The sequence below is a fragment of the Strigops habroptila genome, chromosome 7, assembly GCF_004027225.2.
Source record: "Strigops habroptila isolate Jane chromosome 7, bStrHab1.2.pri, whole genome shotgun sequence".
Classification (NCBI taxonomy): Eukaryota; Metazoa; Chordata; class Aves; order Psittaciformes; family Psittacidae; genus Strigops; species Strigops habroptila.
The window spans coordinates 53980408-53997651 of NC_044283.2; the positions used below are offsets into that span (position 1 = coordinate 53980408).

General features: G+C 37.6%; 1 protein-coding gene across 5 annotated transcripts in view; it reads right to left on the reverse strand.

Moving 5' to 3' along the window:
* Positions 1 to 9788: 9788 nt before the first annotated feature.
* PAPSS1 (3'-phosphoadenosine 5'-phosphosulfate synthase 1) overlaps positions 9789 to 17244 on the reverse strand; it is a 46125-nt gene continuing 38669 nt past the window's right edge. For 3 of the 5 annotated variants that reach the window (XM_030491928.1, XM_030491927.1, XM_030491926.1), the window contains one exon: positions 9789 to 11375. In XM_030491928.1, the coding sequence (XP_030347788.1) occupies positions 11237 to 11375 (139 nt within the window). In that variant the 3' untranslated portion in view covers positions 9789 to 11236. The remainder of the gene's footprint in view (positions 11376 to 17244) is intronic. The other 2 variants (XR_003992213.1, XR_003992212.1) reach the window with 2 other exon arrangements.

Consider the following 17244-nt stretch of genomic DNA (forward strand, 5'->3'; position numbering starts at 1 on the left):
ACTGCACCCACTAAATTAGTCCCAGAGGATGAGCAGAAAGGGCAGATCTGTTGTTATCCCATTAGGAATGATATCTTCTAATTAGTAGAAGGTCAACAAGCCCACAGAGAGGCTGTGACAGGGCTCATAGATATGCTCGTGCAATAACCATCAATCTGCACATTCAGCTTTAGATTTTCATGCTGGGTCGACACACTCCTGGTACCAGAGACAAGAAAAAATCTAAAACATTAAGAAACTCACCACTTTCTAAGTGCACTTTTCTGTCCTCCTACAATGTAAAAGTATTATTGATTAAAATAAATTTAGCAGCTCTTGGATAAATGACAGTCAGTTTAAAAACAAGAAATGGTTCTTTGAACAAACTTATTTTATGGAAGATTTTATGCAATCAGTTCTCTAGTAAAGAACCCTGCTTAAGACGAATATTAGTGAAAACACTGAATTCCTTTAGTATTTTCTGTGTGCCAATTTCAAGTTTTAATTTTCCCCCCATCTCCTTCACTTGTTGCAGGATTGGCATATTTCTACTTGGAGAAGAGCAGGCTTTTCTCTTTTGCTCTTTGTTTCCAGTGAAGCCCATTACAAATATGTCTTTTTGATTATTTCCCAGTTTGTGCACCAGTACCATGGATGATGTTACCACAGTTCTGGGAACATTTTGTAAATGAAGCGCTACCAGATGCAGCTTCATTGTGCTATGCTGCAAACAAGGAGTCTTTCCTCTCTACTATCATTATTTATCATTTTACCTTGAAATACTGAAGAACCACAGCCTTTATGTCAGATTAGTAGCAAACTAGATGTAATCTCTTTGACCCATATTGCTCATCATGGAAGCATTAGAGAAAACAAAATACATACCAATGGAGAGGTGAAGTCAAAAGATGAAGTATGCGCTATTAAAAGACATTAAGAGAAAAAGATAATTAAGAGGTCCTCACTTCCTTAATTTCAGTTGCTTCCATGTCGCTTATGCTCATACTGATTTTCCTCATTTTTGAGGCGAAATCATTCTGGTTGTTGTACTAACAAAGCGCCATATCATGGCAAGAATAAAAAAAAAACCCTCATACAAATAATTGTAGTGCTCTACTTGCAGATTTGGCACAAATTCTTTCAGCAGGCTTCGCACTTACATTGCCACTTAGCGTTCCATAGATAGAAGCATACAGGGGTTGAAATAGAAGTATATGGAAGTACAACAGTCACAAACAATTGCAGCTACCTTTACTATCTCTCTGCTTATATCAGAAGAGGAGTTTCTGCCCAATATGGAAAAATTTCAGGATTTCTGAAGCTGCAGCTACTCCAGCTTTCACAGCTCTAGTTAAGAAGCAAAGGTTTACAGGTTTGGTTGGGATGGAGTTAACCTTTTTTACAATAGCCCATATGGCGCTGCATTACGCATTTGTGACTAAAACAGTAGCGATAACACATTGATGTTTCGGCTATAGCTGGGCAATGCTTGCACAGTATCAAGGCTTTCTCTGTTTCTCAGCAAGTAGGCTGTTGACTGGCAGCTGTGACATGAAAAGCAGCAGCAGTAGCATAGCGAGATGATGAAGTAGGACACTTCGGTTCATGCTAGAATAACTTGCTTTGAGGTCCAGAAAAACAAAAACAACACACCCCCAAAACCACAGACCATAAAAACATATTCCAGAGATAGTAAAAACAGCAAAGCTTGCTGAAAAGCATGCTCAGGAAACCCAGAAAATCTGTCCTGTGAAAGAAATCTAGCATCTGCCACATTGAGAAAGCAGCCAAGTCCAAAGAGCCCCACAAAGACAGCTAGAGTCCAGGTCAAGGCCATCAGGCCCAAGACAAATACACACAAAAAAGCCAAGGTTAGGAGAGCAACCACACAGCAGACAATGCTTGCTTGCGGAAAAGCAAGTGGAAAGACATTAATACCCCACATGATTTCTTCTTATACCAACAAGGTTCAATATTTGGTGTACAGAAACTATTCTAGATGAACATTCCACCAGATAAAGTAGTGCTATTTGCTTCAGCTCCAACTCCGTATCTAATGCACAAGAGATAAGTCCCAAAGTTCAGGGTCTCTGTTCCTCTTTTGCTCCACTTCTTTAACTGGAAGGCAAGAGTTGTCTTTCATTCAGATGCTTGCCTTCGAAGCCTTGGTTGGTCTGGAGCTTTTGTTTTAGCTGTTGTTTTAGCTTTTACTGGGTTCTTGCCTGCATTTGTGGTAATGTACAAACCCAGAAAGCCAATATGTACCAGCAACTTTCTTGTATGTGGTGGACGTAAAATGGAGTTTGGCCTAAATAGGAACATGCTAACCCCTCAAATACTGTCTGCCCCATTTATAATCTTTTATTTTTATTCTTGTTTCTTTGAATGCTTCCATACTTTGTAATTTTATGCAGACAAAAATCGTGAAAACTTATTAACTGCTATTCTAGAGCAATGGTTTTAAACTTGTGAACTGCACACAGTTCAGAAAGGCTCACAGACTATCACTGAAGAAACTTCAGAAGATAACCAAACAGTAACAAGATTACAGGCTTACTAAACCTAAAAAGCAACCAAACAAAAAACCTCAACACACCTGTAGCAATCTGCAAACCAAAAGAAGATTGTAGGCTCCTGTTATACTGTCCCTCACTGAAATCAGTAACTCCACTGTCACAGAACACTCTCCAGCCCCTTCTCTCATAGTTTTCATGGCTGACTGGTGAAACTGTAAACTGCATGAGTTCCCTTGCAAACTGTGATGCTTCCCTCCGCACATCCAAGTCTAGAAAATTTTCGGCCTGAAACAATAACAATGTTTTATGAGAAAAGGAAGAAAAAGATACAAGAGCGGAATGTACTATGAGAACATATTTTATTAAAATTGCACGTGGAGATTTAGCAGACATTGAAAATTCCACAGGAACCATGAAATGCATAATAAATTCATACTGCATAAAGTCCTCTTTGATGCCAGAATTCTTCACACTAGTGGTAGTCTCCCTGGGGATATATGCAGGCACAAACTTCTGGGTTTTAGTGAGCAGGCCTTCTTTAATTTGTACTGATCATTTTGTAAGCCACATTTTTGTCTTTAATTATTTGGCTAGTTAATATAAGCCTGTTCCTTTGGAAATTCCCATGGTGTCACATTTAAGAAAACAGTGACTTATCCCTTCTTCTGTCAAAATGAAAGGTCCTGTGTATTCCAACATCCAGTCACACCCTTAAAAAGAGTTAGCACACACTCTGCAGGCACTCAGATTCATACACTCAGATTCATTTATCCACAGGCAGCCAGAACTCTCTTTAAGTTCACATTGAATTGTGATGTCTTCCAGAGTTAAAATCACAAAATCAATGGGGAAAAGCACCTAATTCCTTAACATTAGTTTAAAGATCTACAGACACATATAGCATAATAATCAAACTAAGAACGGGTAAAGAGGCTGAATTTGCTTTCATTAGTTACATGGGTTTGCAGAAAAATCTGAAATGAGGAGCTGTTTCAAGTTACATACACGTACAAAAAAAAAAAGTCAGTTAAGTATGTCTAAATGAAAAGATGAATTTTCTTGTTTAGAACTATTTAGTATAGGATTAATCTAGACAGACCACAATTTTCAGTTAATTGCCAATATTCATCAAATCCTCAAGCTGAAGACAATACAACTATTTGAATCAGAGGGAGAAAACACTTTGGTGTCCCCCCCATCAAGACACATCTTTAAGTACGGAAATGAAAAGCTCAAGATATTTACATTTCATTTTCAAGTACATTAAAAATGTGATTAAAAGGAAGCTTCTCTCCCCTGAAACCCGAAACCAGCTGACTGAAGAATGATCACTTTTTCCTGCACATCTTTTAGGCAGAACATGCTGTTTAGAATTCACATTTATACCCCTACTATGATTATAGAAAAGGCACAATACTCTTTTGAAAGTGTGCTGGTTTTGGCTGGGATAGAGTTAATTTTCTTCATAGTAGCTGATATGGGCTATATTTTGGATTTGTGCTGGAAACAGTGTTGATAATTCAGGGATGTTTTCATTACTGCTGAGCAGTGCTTACACAGAGTCAAGGCCTTTTTCTGCTTCTCACACCACCCACCAGCGAGTGCGCTGGGGGTGCACAAGAACCTGGGACGTGACACAGGCGGGACAGCTGACCCCAACTGACCAAAGAGACATTCCATATCTTATGACAGCATGCTCAGCATACAAAGCTGGTGGAAGAAGAAGGAAGCATGGGACATGCAGAGTTATGGCATTTGTTTGCCCAAGTAACCCTTACACGTGATGGAGCCCTGCTTTCCTGGAGATGGCTGAACACCTTGTGGCCAGTGTGGAATGAATTCCTTGTTTTGCATTTCCTATTAAACTGTCTTTATCTTAACCCACAAGTTCTCACTTTTATCCTTCCAATTCTCTCCCCCACCCCACCAAAGTGGAGTGGAGTAAGTGAGCAGCTCAGTGGGGTTTAGTTGCTGGCATGGGTTAGACTGCAACAGAAAGAATTATATATTACGAGATGTGGTCTTTTGTTGTTAGTGCTTGAATGTGGCTATCCTGGAATTCTCTACTATCAACTCGCCACCTTCAAATACACTTTTCTCCAGCACACGAAGCATTTGACACGAAATCCCCACTACGTGAATGAAGGACATCCCTGAAGCAAAAGCTTCTATGAGAAGGAAGCCAGCTACAGTTGTTTTAATATTTGATGAAAATTCTGTACTCAATCTCTATGTAAGATTGACTTGTATGAGACTTTTTTTTATTTGTACAGAGGGAAAAATTACCAGCTACTATAAGCAAAATAGCCAAAAATGTTTACAAAGAAAAACTTTAAAACTTCAATGCTCTTTGCAAAGACATCTCATTGTGGAGCTCAGATGTATGCGTGTGTTTAAAAATACTCAGAGTAAAAACTATGAAGAATCATTGCCATGCTGAATGTCTCTACCAAGTAAGGCGAACAGACTTTCAGTTTTCAGAAAGAAGCAGTACTTGTCCTTGAAGAAATAATGAACAAAGGAGTTATTTATAACTCTCTAATGAAGAAGTGTCAACAATACTTAGCATTTTGCACTGTGCTTCTGATGTTGACTCTCATGGCATGTTTATTGCTCTGCTGTCACATAGTACGACAGGAAATTTTTGCTCATATAATTGTAACACTGGATCTTTCAGACTGTATCCTAGTTTAAATATAAACTATAATAGTGCTAAACTTTTTCCTAGTGGAAAGTTATGTTTAAACATGATCTTGTCTCATGACTGTCTTCATTGTCTGTAAACAACTGAATCAAAATACTGTTTTTCACAGGTGGTAGATGAATTATAAACAAGGCAGAACTCAATGACACATGATTAATCCTGCAAACAACCTTCTTTGGACTATCTGGCAGCAGTTTTCCACTCTACGGCAGGCAATCCATTTGAACCAAATGTTTAAGGGTCAAGCAGCCTCTTCTGCTTCCACTTAAGCCTTTGAGAAAGCTGATGATAGAATAAAATTAATTAGACAAAAACCTAAATGTTTTCTTTTTCTCTGACGCACACTCCTGAAATCAGAGAAATGTTTCCATGTTAGAGGAGTTGGTTTGTGCTCCTGAACAAAATATGATGTTTTGTGAAAAACAAAACGCACCGATGATGTTCAGGGAATCTTAACACATGGATACTGGTGTCTCTCATTTCTCATCACAATTATTGCAACAAACTTTACTGTCAGTCATTACAGAAATAATTGATTTAGACCAAACAAAAAATCAGATACAGGTCATCTGGGTGGAAAGCCTGGAGATCTGCACGTACTCAGCAAATACTGAAAACTGACAGCTCAGACTGCAGGTCTTTTACTTGTAATCGTAACTGCTGTTATGAGATGAAAATAAGTGAATATAGTCAAAAAGTTTGTATTCTTATCATAAGATGCAATTTAGTATGATAAGTGTAGGACTTCACAAACGAAACACCTTTGTTTGCAGATGATAAAATGCAAGATTTGTGCACTATTTCCACCCCACTAAAGTTTATACTGAAATTGTTGGATTTTTTTCCTCCTCCTTTTATACACAGACAGGTAGCGTTCTGACTACAGTCATACTTCAAAAGATTTTGTAGATGAATTTTAACATGAAGGTCGGGTGACAGTCCTTATACTGAATCCAAGATCCATGAGTTTTATGGCATATAAAATCTCTGTATTCTCTGTTTTAAGTTGGAGCCATTTACTGTCTAAGAATTCCAGATGTGGCTTTAAAGTAGTGTTTTCTAGCTTTCAGTGTAGTTGCCTTCCTGCCTCAACTTTAAAATAATATCAAGATGAGGTTTCTAGGGCACGCAGCTCTGGAAATGTTGAAGGCATGATTGTGGCTCATGCTTATATATACCCTCCCATAAAGAAGAAAAAAGTTATTTTAATAAAGATTAAATAATGAAAAGGGATAAAGGTAAAAAAAAAAATACTAATACCACAGGAGCAGACACAGAGCTTGCAAAAAGACACAAAGAAAACCCTTCAATGGACACTTCAAAAGCCTATTAAAAACCCAGCTATATTCATAATCAAAGTTTTTTGTGAATGAGAAAGCAAACTTAAAAGAGGGCTTGCTATTCCAGCCCTCAGGCTTTCTTCAAGGTAAAACGACATAACCCAGCAGAAAACTCAGCACAGTCTTCTTTTAAATCACCTGTTTACCTGACACTGATTTGGCTGCTGGCAAGGAACTCTCACATCCAACAAATTGGCCATTGAAGGCTTTAAATTTACCCTTGCTTCTCACAGCTCCATCTTGTAAAAAACTCTAAATATGACAAACAGAACTATCATCACTCTCCTCTTTAACAGAATCTAAATTAGGAGTTTTGGTTCGCAAGTTTCCAAGCCAAATTGATAAAGAATGACAAAATACTAATTCTGAGCTACCAGTTGCTTTCATTCTAGCATTTAATTTGGCCAACTCGCTACAGGCTGAAATCCCTGTTATTTTACAGGTGATGGTGAAGGATTCTGTGTCAGGTTAGAAAAGTAGAATATCATTCCTATACATTCCTTACTAGTGTTCGAGTACCATGGTAAATCCTGTTCCTATAAATGGTTAAAAAGCAAAGTTTATAGACGGATACATGCAAAGTTCAATGTATATTTAGTTTCCACCTTATTTTTTCCTGTGGATTCACCTATATTAAGGAATAGTTTTCTCTTTCCCTTTCTTTGGAGACGCTGCCATGGATGCAGTAAACTTACTTTCTGACTCACAGGGAAGCATAAATGGAAGCTTTCTTCTGTGTTCCTATAGTGTCTAGCAGAAAAGTATCAAGGCTCATGACCAGAGATACAAGGGATGACGTGTGTGTAAATACTGAAAGTGATACATACACAACACACATTTTTGAAGTTATCACTGTTTCTAGAGAAAGGGAGTAATACATTCATTAGCACCTTCAATCTATTAGGAAAGGAAAAGGATCTGGACTACTCTGTTAAGGAAATATGAAATGCAAGTGAGGTCCAAACTCAAGCCAGTTACAGTATTGGTACACAGCTCATGGTAACCCTATTCTACTTTCACCACCACACCAAGACGTCCACTCATTTCCTAACCTCCTGACTTCTACCAAATTATTCCATATGTAGAAGCTTTGTTAGCTCTAAACTGCATCTAAAAAACCAATGACCTAGTCTGCATTTTCCATTTCACACCTCTGATCTATTACCAAGTTGTTAGTGCTCAGATCCCCTATTGAAAGAAAAAAAAAAAAAAAAATTAGAATTCAGCATCCTCAGCATTCATCTACTGGTTTTCCATCACAACCTGTAAATCCTTACTTGAAAAGTTACTCTCTATATTCATGGTAGTCAAACAGGCATATGGAAGCTCACATAGGAAACCAGAATTTTCAGCCATGAAAACTTGTTTTCTGAAGTTGCTCAAAATCAAAGTCATCTGGAATTAATCATTTCACCTTGGAGAGGTAGTAATTTTGTACCATTATAGAACCCCAAGGATTAGGGTTTGGTAATTTCCACCCACCTCATTAATCCTTCTATTTTGGAAAGCTGGGCCTAGATTGTCCTTGTAACACCCATACAGATAGAGGGTGTTATTACTTTCATACATCATACACCCAATATAGCAGAATGATCAGCTAGAAGTGAATAATTACCCTGAGACTTACAAAAAACACAAGATAATAGCCATAAATTATCTTGTGCAAGAGTAGCAGGTAAAGAACCATTTATAAGGTACATCAATGTACAGGCAGAAGGTGGGAGGCAGAAGGAACACATTTTGACATTTTTCATCTTAAAAAACAGATCAAAACTCCTCTTGACTGTTAAAGCAAAACAACCTTTAGAAAAAAGATGTACTTGGAAGTTTATTTTGCTATTCTTCATAAGAACATACCTATATAACTGCTTAGACTCATGATTCACGTACATACCAGTATTTTTCCAGTAAAAAAGAATTGGTTTAGGAACTGAAGAAATAAGACAATGGAGCTTTTTATTTTCCCAGCTTGAAAGTTAGGACCTGCTTGTCTTTATATCCATCACGTTTCAAGAGTATTATTACTTTTCTATGGCATGTTCCTGTGGTCATTGTTTTTTTGGTGACAGGGCAGGTGTGGGAAGACAGGTGCTGGGTGCAACCACCATTACCTCATTAGTCATGTTGCTGCCTCCTGGAAGATACCCAACTGTTGTCTCAGAAGCGCCTCAAATGCCATAACACTATTAATGAAATTGAACCTAATGTTAAAAACCAGAACATTAAGACTGGCCAACCGAGGTAACCGGCTATCCACCGAGATAAGGCAGAGAAAAGCTAAAGAAAGAGAGACACTAGAAAAGAATAATTTCTGGGGTAGCCCTTTCCTGTAGGTATGATTTCCTTAAATAAGGCAGCTGCAGACAAGAGGAAAAAATTAAACTCTACAATGAAAACTTGTATGATACAGGAAAATATTGTTGTGTAGAGGAAGTCCTGCCCACAAATCGACCAGATGCTCCTGTTCTTAATGAGCATTATGCTGGGAATACCATGGCCATTGGCTTAAAGTTAGAATAAACCTGAAAGCTTCTTTAATACAGAGATTTTCAAGGAATGCTTTCCAGAAGCACTGTAACAACAGGGCCTCAGCATTAAACCATCTTAAGTATGAAAACTAGATCTGTTTGTTATCACTGTATTAATTTGCTTGAAGGCATTCCTGCTTCTAAATTAACTTTACAGGATGATTCACATTCATGCTCACCACCACCACTTATCTTCGAGATTTCATACAGCACACACAGCACTTTTAAAACATTAACTTCTGTAGACCTTCACGTGCGTTGGCTATACTGCCAAAATATTTTTATTATCTTTCATCATAGCAAGCAGAAGAATCAAACCTGACAGCAAAGAGTCCAAACTCCAACTTCCAACAGCAAATCCCATTTTAGCAACTGCTAACTTGTTCACCTTCACAGTTAAACTTGAAGTTTTGCATGAACAGCTGCATGCAGATGAATTGGCTCTTTATTCTGGATTTTGCACATCCTAGATATTGATACAATCTAAAAAGAAAGCCAAGTTTGAAGAAAATCTGTTCAGCAATTCTGAAGAAATAAACTTTACACTACCTAAACACAGTCTCAAGTAATTGTTGTGGTTCACTAATAAACGGGCCTCTTGACTTTTCCCAATTCTGCCTTACTTTCTGTCAGAGCCAGAGGTAAGAATCCCATTAAAATATACTTTCTACACCTCTTCAAAGAGGCAGAGGAAGAAAAGAGAAGGAAGTAATTCTCAAAGTATGTCTTAAATACTGTTTACTGTAAACAAGTAAACAAAGATTGCAAGTAGCATTCATTCCAGTCATTACATCCTTACATCACAACCTTCCCCATGTCCGAGAAAATCTAGATGAACATATGCTTCACCCAGGCTCAGTAGCAGGCCAGCATCAACGTTTTAAAAACAGTTTTGAGTTGGTTCCTCCTGTTAAGAACAGAAAAGTAAGTTTCTGTGACAAGGATATGAGATACCTTCTAACTAAAAGGCTAAGACAGGTTAAAAATTTTACACTGACACTGATTACCTGCAAATCCTTGATTCCAATATTGATCCCAATGTTATCAATCCCAACAGGTCAATGTTACTTTATGTTTGAAGTGTTTTCCTTTAGCAGTTAACATTTCACATACCAAATTAACCAACTTCAGGATTTTCAAAGAATCCTAGAAAAAGAACATATGCTTTGTCTTTCAAGCAAGCAAAGCTGAAGCAAGAAAAGAAGATTACTCTTTGGAGACCTTGAAACATAGCCAGAAAATTAACCTCAGGACTAAACATTTGTATCACAGGATATGCCAACATACAAGGAATTTTTTATTTTTCTTGCAATAATTAAACATGAATTCAAGATTGGTCTGACACACTTTTTTTGAAGTTCTAGCAAGCTGAACAAGTATATCTGTAACCAAAAACTGTCCAGTTATATCAAATGAATAAAACATGCCCTACTGATATCTATGGCAACAAGCACATACATAAACAGAAACGAAATCTGGATTAGTTATTAATTCAAAGTGAAAACTAGGTATTTTTTTTATTCACTCCTTGGCCATCTTCGCAGGTCCACAGCAGAAAAGAATCACCAGACAGCTCAATGAATCCCAAAACTAAATGAAAAAAGCAAAAAAGTTTATGCTACATAAAAAACTCTGCTTTTTGATTACATATAGTGAGAAATTAATGTTAAGTGCTTCTGAAGATGAGGATGAGATAAAGATGAGGAAACGTTTATGGATGTCTTAAAACTTATTTACTTTTTCAATTTATAGATAATCTAGCCACAGTTAAGCATCTAACCATTGCATTTTCTCCTACAAACTACTAAAACCAGACACTACCCAACAATTTAAATAACATATGAAAAAGCTGCATCTATTTAACTGCTGCAGATGTCATAGGACAGAGACAGTAGAATATAAAAAAAGACAAGAGTTAAAAATCCTACTGCAAGAATATTAACTGTAATAAAAGAGAAGACATTAAAAACAGCAGCTAGTTAGGTGCCAGGACATAATAGAACCCATAAGGACAGGCAAAGAATGATGCTAAGTTAAGGAGAAAGAGTCTGTTTTCAGAGAAGAACTTCCTGACAGACACCACAACAAAGCAACATGAACGGCGACTGTGTGGTCCCCTTCTCGTAAATAAATCGGGTGTCAAAGGTTGATCTGCGGTTAATAAGAGGCCTAAGCCTTCTCCAAGGATTTGTAGTATTCTGTCAGCACAGTCCAAGCCTTAGGAGCCATGAAGCCTTCCGGTGGGTTTTGTCCTTCTCGAGCCAGCTTGCGCATGCGGGTCCCCGATATAAAATCAAAGTCTTCATGGCTGAGAGAGTAGGAGGAGGCAGGGGGGGAAAAAGGGAGAGGAGCAAGGGGGAGGAAAAAAAAAGAACATCCTTTAAAAGCAGGCAAAGTTGCTCATATTCTTATGCTTTCTCGATACTTTATAAATTTTTTCTTGGGAGTATAAATGCTTTGTCGCAACTGTCATTTCCAGACTTTTGGCCAGTAATGCCAGTAAATCTCTAGAATATACACTCTCTACAATATTCAGACTAGGTAACTCCTGAGGTTTAGCAGCATGGTCCAACTGATCTCCAGTGGAGTGAATTGAGACTGTGCTTCCATCTAGCCTGGCCCACTTTGCTGTTTAGAGAGAACCATCTCCTCCACCCCATCTCAGCTCTCTGCAGAGCATCAGCAGCCATCCTATTTTGCATCTTGCCCTGCCATAGCAGCAGACCAGTCCTATGTGCTGGTTGAAGGTTCCAGGGCTGGTTGAGGAAGATCATTTCAGTGCCAGCAGAAAATGTGGAAAAAACCAACGCTGCACAATACCTTAGTGAAGGACAGTTTGCAGAACAGAGAAAGTAAAAGCCTCAGATTCTAAAGGCAAGCTCCATAAATGAGCCATTGCAAGCCACTGAGCATGCATATATATATACACACATGGCACATGCAGTTCAAAAATACAGAAAAGAGCAGGGGAATAATAAAAATACCTTCCCCTAAAGATGCTTTACCCAAAAAAAAGAAAAAAACCCCAACCAACCAAAAAAAAACCTCCCCAAAAAAAAAACCCAAAAACCAAACCAAAACCCACCAAACCAAAAACCAAACACCACACAAACACCCTCCTCCCCCACTGCCAAAAAAAAACCAACTCAGAACTCAGTGGGACAAACGCACAAATGAACCTAGATCAGGATTGTTTATCTTTGTTAACATGACAATCTAAATTAACTTCCCAGGTACGTGGTCATAAGCAGCAAAAGCTCCACAAGTTAAATTCTTACTCCTTACAAGACTGAAACAGTAAAAGCAAGACAAGAAGGCCAGAGTTCTACCAAATGCTCTAAAGGAGAAATTATTTATTCTTAGATTAAACATGCAATTTTGCTTATGCCATTTGCCCAGTTTGCAACATGCATGCATTACACATTCTTTACTTGTCTGCTTGAAATAAAAGCGTAATATTTATCTCAGATGCACATGCCTTCTACAGAAAAAAGAGCCAAGTGTGTGCATCACAGGGTAGAACTTGGCTCTAAGTGCTGAGCTATGCTCAGTAGGGTATGGAAGTTAGCAAGATGCAGAAAGGATTTCACAGTTCCCTTCACAAAACCACTAGCCCCATGACTTTTTGATTTGGACGGTATACATTTACGCAGCAGCATTGCCATACATGCTTTTTACTGCTCTCAATTCAGGACTGTGAATTCCTGAAGTGTCACAAGGCAAAAAACCCTACTGTGCTTCAATTCTGCTAAATACAAATTACATAAAAATGAAAATTTAAAGTTGATGTAATCCCATGGGAGAAAAAGTTATGTCACTGTTACTTATAATACCTGAAAATTTTGTTCCTTGGCAGAGAGATGCCTACTGTTCACCTGATCACTAACAGTGCTTGCAGGTAACTTGCATGCTTTACAAGGAACTATTTCTACAAAACATATGTGGGGAAGTGATAAGCCTGGTTAATTGGGCGGGGGGGGGGAGGCCAAGTCTTCCAATAATTAGCAAGAGAACAATAAAGCAGCGCTGCAAAGTTTCTCCCTGTGTGGTTTTCTCCACAGTGTGGTAGCCACACCAAAGTTCGAGCACCAAAAAAAACTGTTAGCTGCTTTACCCCCTCCTTGCCTGTTAAGTTTCCAGAAAAATACTCAACTTCCTCCCATGCCCTAAAAGTGGAATAAAGGTACTAAGACAATAAATTTAGATATGCCATATAAGTCAATAAGATCCCCAATTCCTCTAGCTGCTTCCTATCCCTAAATGCATAAAAAGCAGCTCTAGGCATTGGAGATACCAAGAAAAACATGAAAAGCAGCTAAGAATATTTATTAAAACTGTAAGAAAAGGAAAGAAAAACATGAGCAGGGAACATTAAAGAAACACTACATTCAGCATCTCAGAACATTTCTAGGAATGTTTCAAAAATTCTATTAAATTATACAAAAGTACTAATGATGCCCTCTCCTAATCCCAAACTTCTCTTTTGAATGGTTTTTTCTTTAAAAAAACAATTCCCTTAATAATTAATCACTAAATTTACCCAAATGGTACTTTGACAATATATACTATATGTTGAAACAACAACTAATTTTGCCTTTTTTTAAATTACTGCATTTGCAATTTTATTGTTTCCAGTTTGATCTCCAGTTTCACACCTAAACCAGAGTATTTCAATAACAATTCAATACTCATTGTCTTTAACTAATGGTAAAAATCAAATCTCTTGAATACGAAAAACTGAGATTTCCACTAAGCAGAAATACCTTATCAGTACCGGCACTGTGATGTGATGTGAACCTTGAGCATTTTGAAATAAAACATATCAGTATGAGTAATTTGCTTTTGTGGAAAAAGAAGCTAGAAAGAAGCGTCAAGTAATCTTGTTCAGTTAATTTTGAAGACATTAAGAGTTACTCTACATAAAATGGATTTGAGCAGAACATGAGAAGGGGAAATATTTGACCATTAAAGCTGCTATGAAATATAAATGTCAAAGCTATCCAAGTTCCATTCTCAAGCGAGATCTGGAATGACTCTAAATGAAACTTAACCCGAGACTTTCCTAAGCATGGGATTTAAGTGTCTTTTAAATCTTCATTCAGTGTCTGCTGGAATTGGCATTCTTTGAGCCACAATCCATGTTAGTAAATGTTTGTAATACTGATTTGACCTTTTACTATGATTTGCTAAATTGAGGTTGACTGGTATTGACGTAATATTTGGTGCCAATGCAATTAAAAGCATTCTCGAAAAGAAAGAGGAAAAAAAGGCAAAATAAATCAAGAACAAAAATTTGCCAACCAAAAACCAGTCTTGAAACCTACTAAAACGAGACTGGTATTTGCTCCATGGCATAGTATCCTAGAACCCTATTACACTCAAAGTGTGGAAAAAGCCTTACATATACATGCTGTGAAATCTCCTTGCTTATGGAGGACATGGCTAGGCAGACAGAAAATATATTAACTTTGCTGTGCTCTCATACATCTAGCAAAAGGATAAAAGGAATCTTTTCTTACACTTCAGATTGTGCTTTCCTTTCACACACACAGAGCTATATGTATACACAGACACCCACAGATGCACAAGATAATATTCTGTATTTGGTAAGCAGTGATTTATTCAGAATAGTATAGCAACAAATTTTTGCTGTTAATTAATCTTCAAACTGACAGTAGCTGAGCATCGGACTCAAAGAGATACTACAAACCATGCACGGAAGATACAGAATTCAGACACCAGTTCTTTCCTTTCTTTCTTTTACAAAGATTAATGTTTTAATCTGTTAAATTGATTTCCCTTTTTTCTGTGCATTCAGCAGTTATTTTTTACCATAATACCACAAGTCACCTGTGCAACAATGACAGCTCTTTATGCTTTGTTATGAACTCAAGCACTCCAAGAACAATGTGTGAGGCTGTTCAAAGGCCTCACTTCTTTGTTTTGTCACAAGAACTGTTATCACCAGTTTGCAAGGGGGAAACGACTGCATGAAGATGTCCACAGTGCTACAAGGAAACCTCTGCTAGATCTCTGAGGTGTCAATACAGTACCTTAATAAAGTGATTGAGAAGAATATTTTTTCCACTTCAACAACTATTCCCTACAGGTTTAATCTAAGTATAAAATACATTATGTAACTGATTTTTCCCTTGGGAACCCCAACCTTCTGTTAGGGTATCTGGCACTGTGCAAATGACCTCCGGACATTTCCATTCGCTGTGGAGGGCAACATCTGGTGCTCTCAAGGTCTTAAGAAATTACTTTTAAATACAAGACTCATGATAAAAGTACAGACCATTCATTCATGGGTTTGCCTATTTATAAAAATATGGGGTTTGGAAACACATGTATGGAAATAAAACAATAACATGACTTAATCACCCTAGTCTGGCTTCAAAATGACTGCCATGTTCTACTCAGCTGGTAGACTTCAGGTCCAATTAATTCCTAGGAAAACTCACAGCCTCCTTATCTGGGGTTCAGTCATAGAATCACAGAATAGTTAGGGTTGGAAAGGGCCAAAGGACTTTAGATCATCGAGTTCCAACCCCCTTGCTATGGGCAGGGACACCTCACCCTAGCCATGTTGGCCAAGGCTCTGTCCAACCTGGCCTTGAACACTACCAGGGACAGAGCATTTCCCACTTCTTTGGGCAACTTGTTCCAGTGCCTCACCACCTTTTAACAGTCCTTTAACAATTCTCTTCTCCGGCTTCATGCTTCCTGAACAGGATCTGTCATGAGGTGAAATTTAACCTTACAACCCTCTTCAGAAGGATTTTCACTGATTTTAAATTTGCCTTTGCAGCATCAAGTCACTATGTGCACCGTAACTCCTACAGGAACAGAATGTTGTCCCTTACAGTGTGAAGTCTTTGTTATGTCAGTCTATGTTATGCTTTAGGAATGCCCCATGATACTGAATGAACTGGCTAGTATCAGCTAGGTACAAAACCTAACTGGCCATGAACAAACTCTCCATGAAAGCAGAACATAACAATATGATTAATTAACATTTGCAAAGAAAATCCCTTACCTGCTGTAAATGAAATTCTGATGGCACAAATGTTTAAATCTTCTGAGCTGCTGTAGTGTTTCCATGTATCCTAAATTATGCACTAATGTCAAAGAGAAATTGTATTTCACATAGCTAAATTAATAAGTGTGCCTATCTCAGCCTCTTACTATCAGTTCAAAAATCAGGTAGCACACCAAACAAATCTGGAAACAGCATGTACTTAGTCAGAACAGTTGTTCTGTAAGTATGATCTGATAGTATTAAAGCAGTCATGACAACCATATTAAAGGTCTTGGGAATAAACTATATAAAGTTAAAATCTCTCTCTTCACAGATACCCATGCTTCATTTACATTATACTGAAAGTATGAACAGGCTGCTCCAGTAACCTTACTTACGAGTTTCTTTTAGCCAAAATGATCTCATCGGTTTTCTTCCAGGGAAAAAAAAAAAAAAAAAAAAAAAAAAAAAAAAGGAACGGAAAGAAATCCATTTTTCCATTAAACAAGCTGTGGCTTGTTTAATTGCCAGACTAATTTCCTTTCTTAATTGAGTTTTTTCTCAGCAGCAGTCTGTGGCTGCATTTTATAGGACTGATCTTCTGTAAAGAATTGGGAATCTGCTCACCCAAACAGCTACTATTATTAAGCCACCAAGCCCAAACTACACTTGTCTGTGGTAACTGAGAGGCCTTTTTGGCTGAAGCAACACACTAAATTTTTCTGAAGGGATTTCAGCATTGGGTAATGTTTGGTTTGGGGTTTTTTTTTGGGGGGGGTGGGAGGGGGTGCTGTTTTTGTTGGTTGTTTGGTCTTTACACTTCAGTTTAACAGTGGTTCACAGGTCAGACACTCATTTTTAATTTCTCCATTATAACTAGAATTCTCCCTATAAACTTTTCCAAAACATGTTTGGACATATTCAATTATTAATCAAAAAAATCTGTGAAATCTAAAAGGATAAAAACTATAAGCAAAAGACTGATATGTATTGTTTCTTCAGAATTATATGCAAGTGGAACAGAAACTTAGATTAGGTTTGTTATCTGACCTCAGTAACAATACAAAGAGATTTTTTTATTTTTTTTTTTATTATCCTCATTTTGACAAAGGGAAAACAAAATGAAGTTAGCTCTGCCTGTGCTGCTACGCATCAC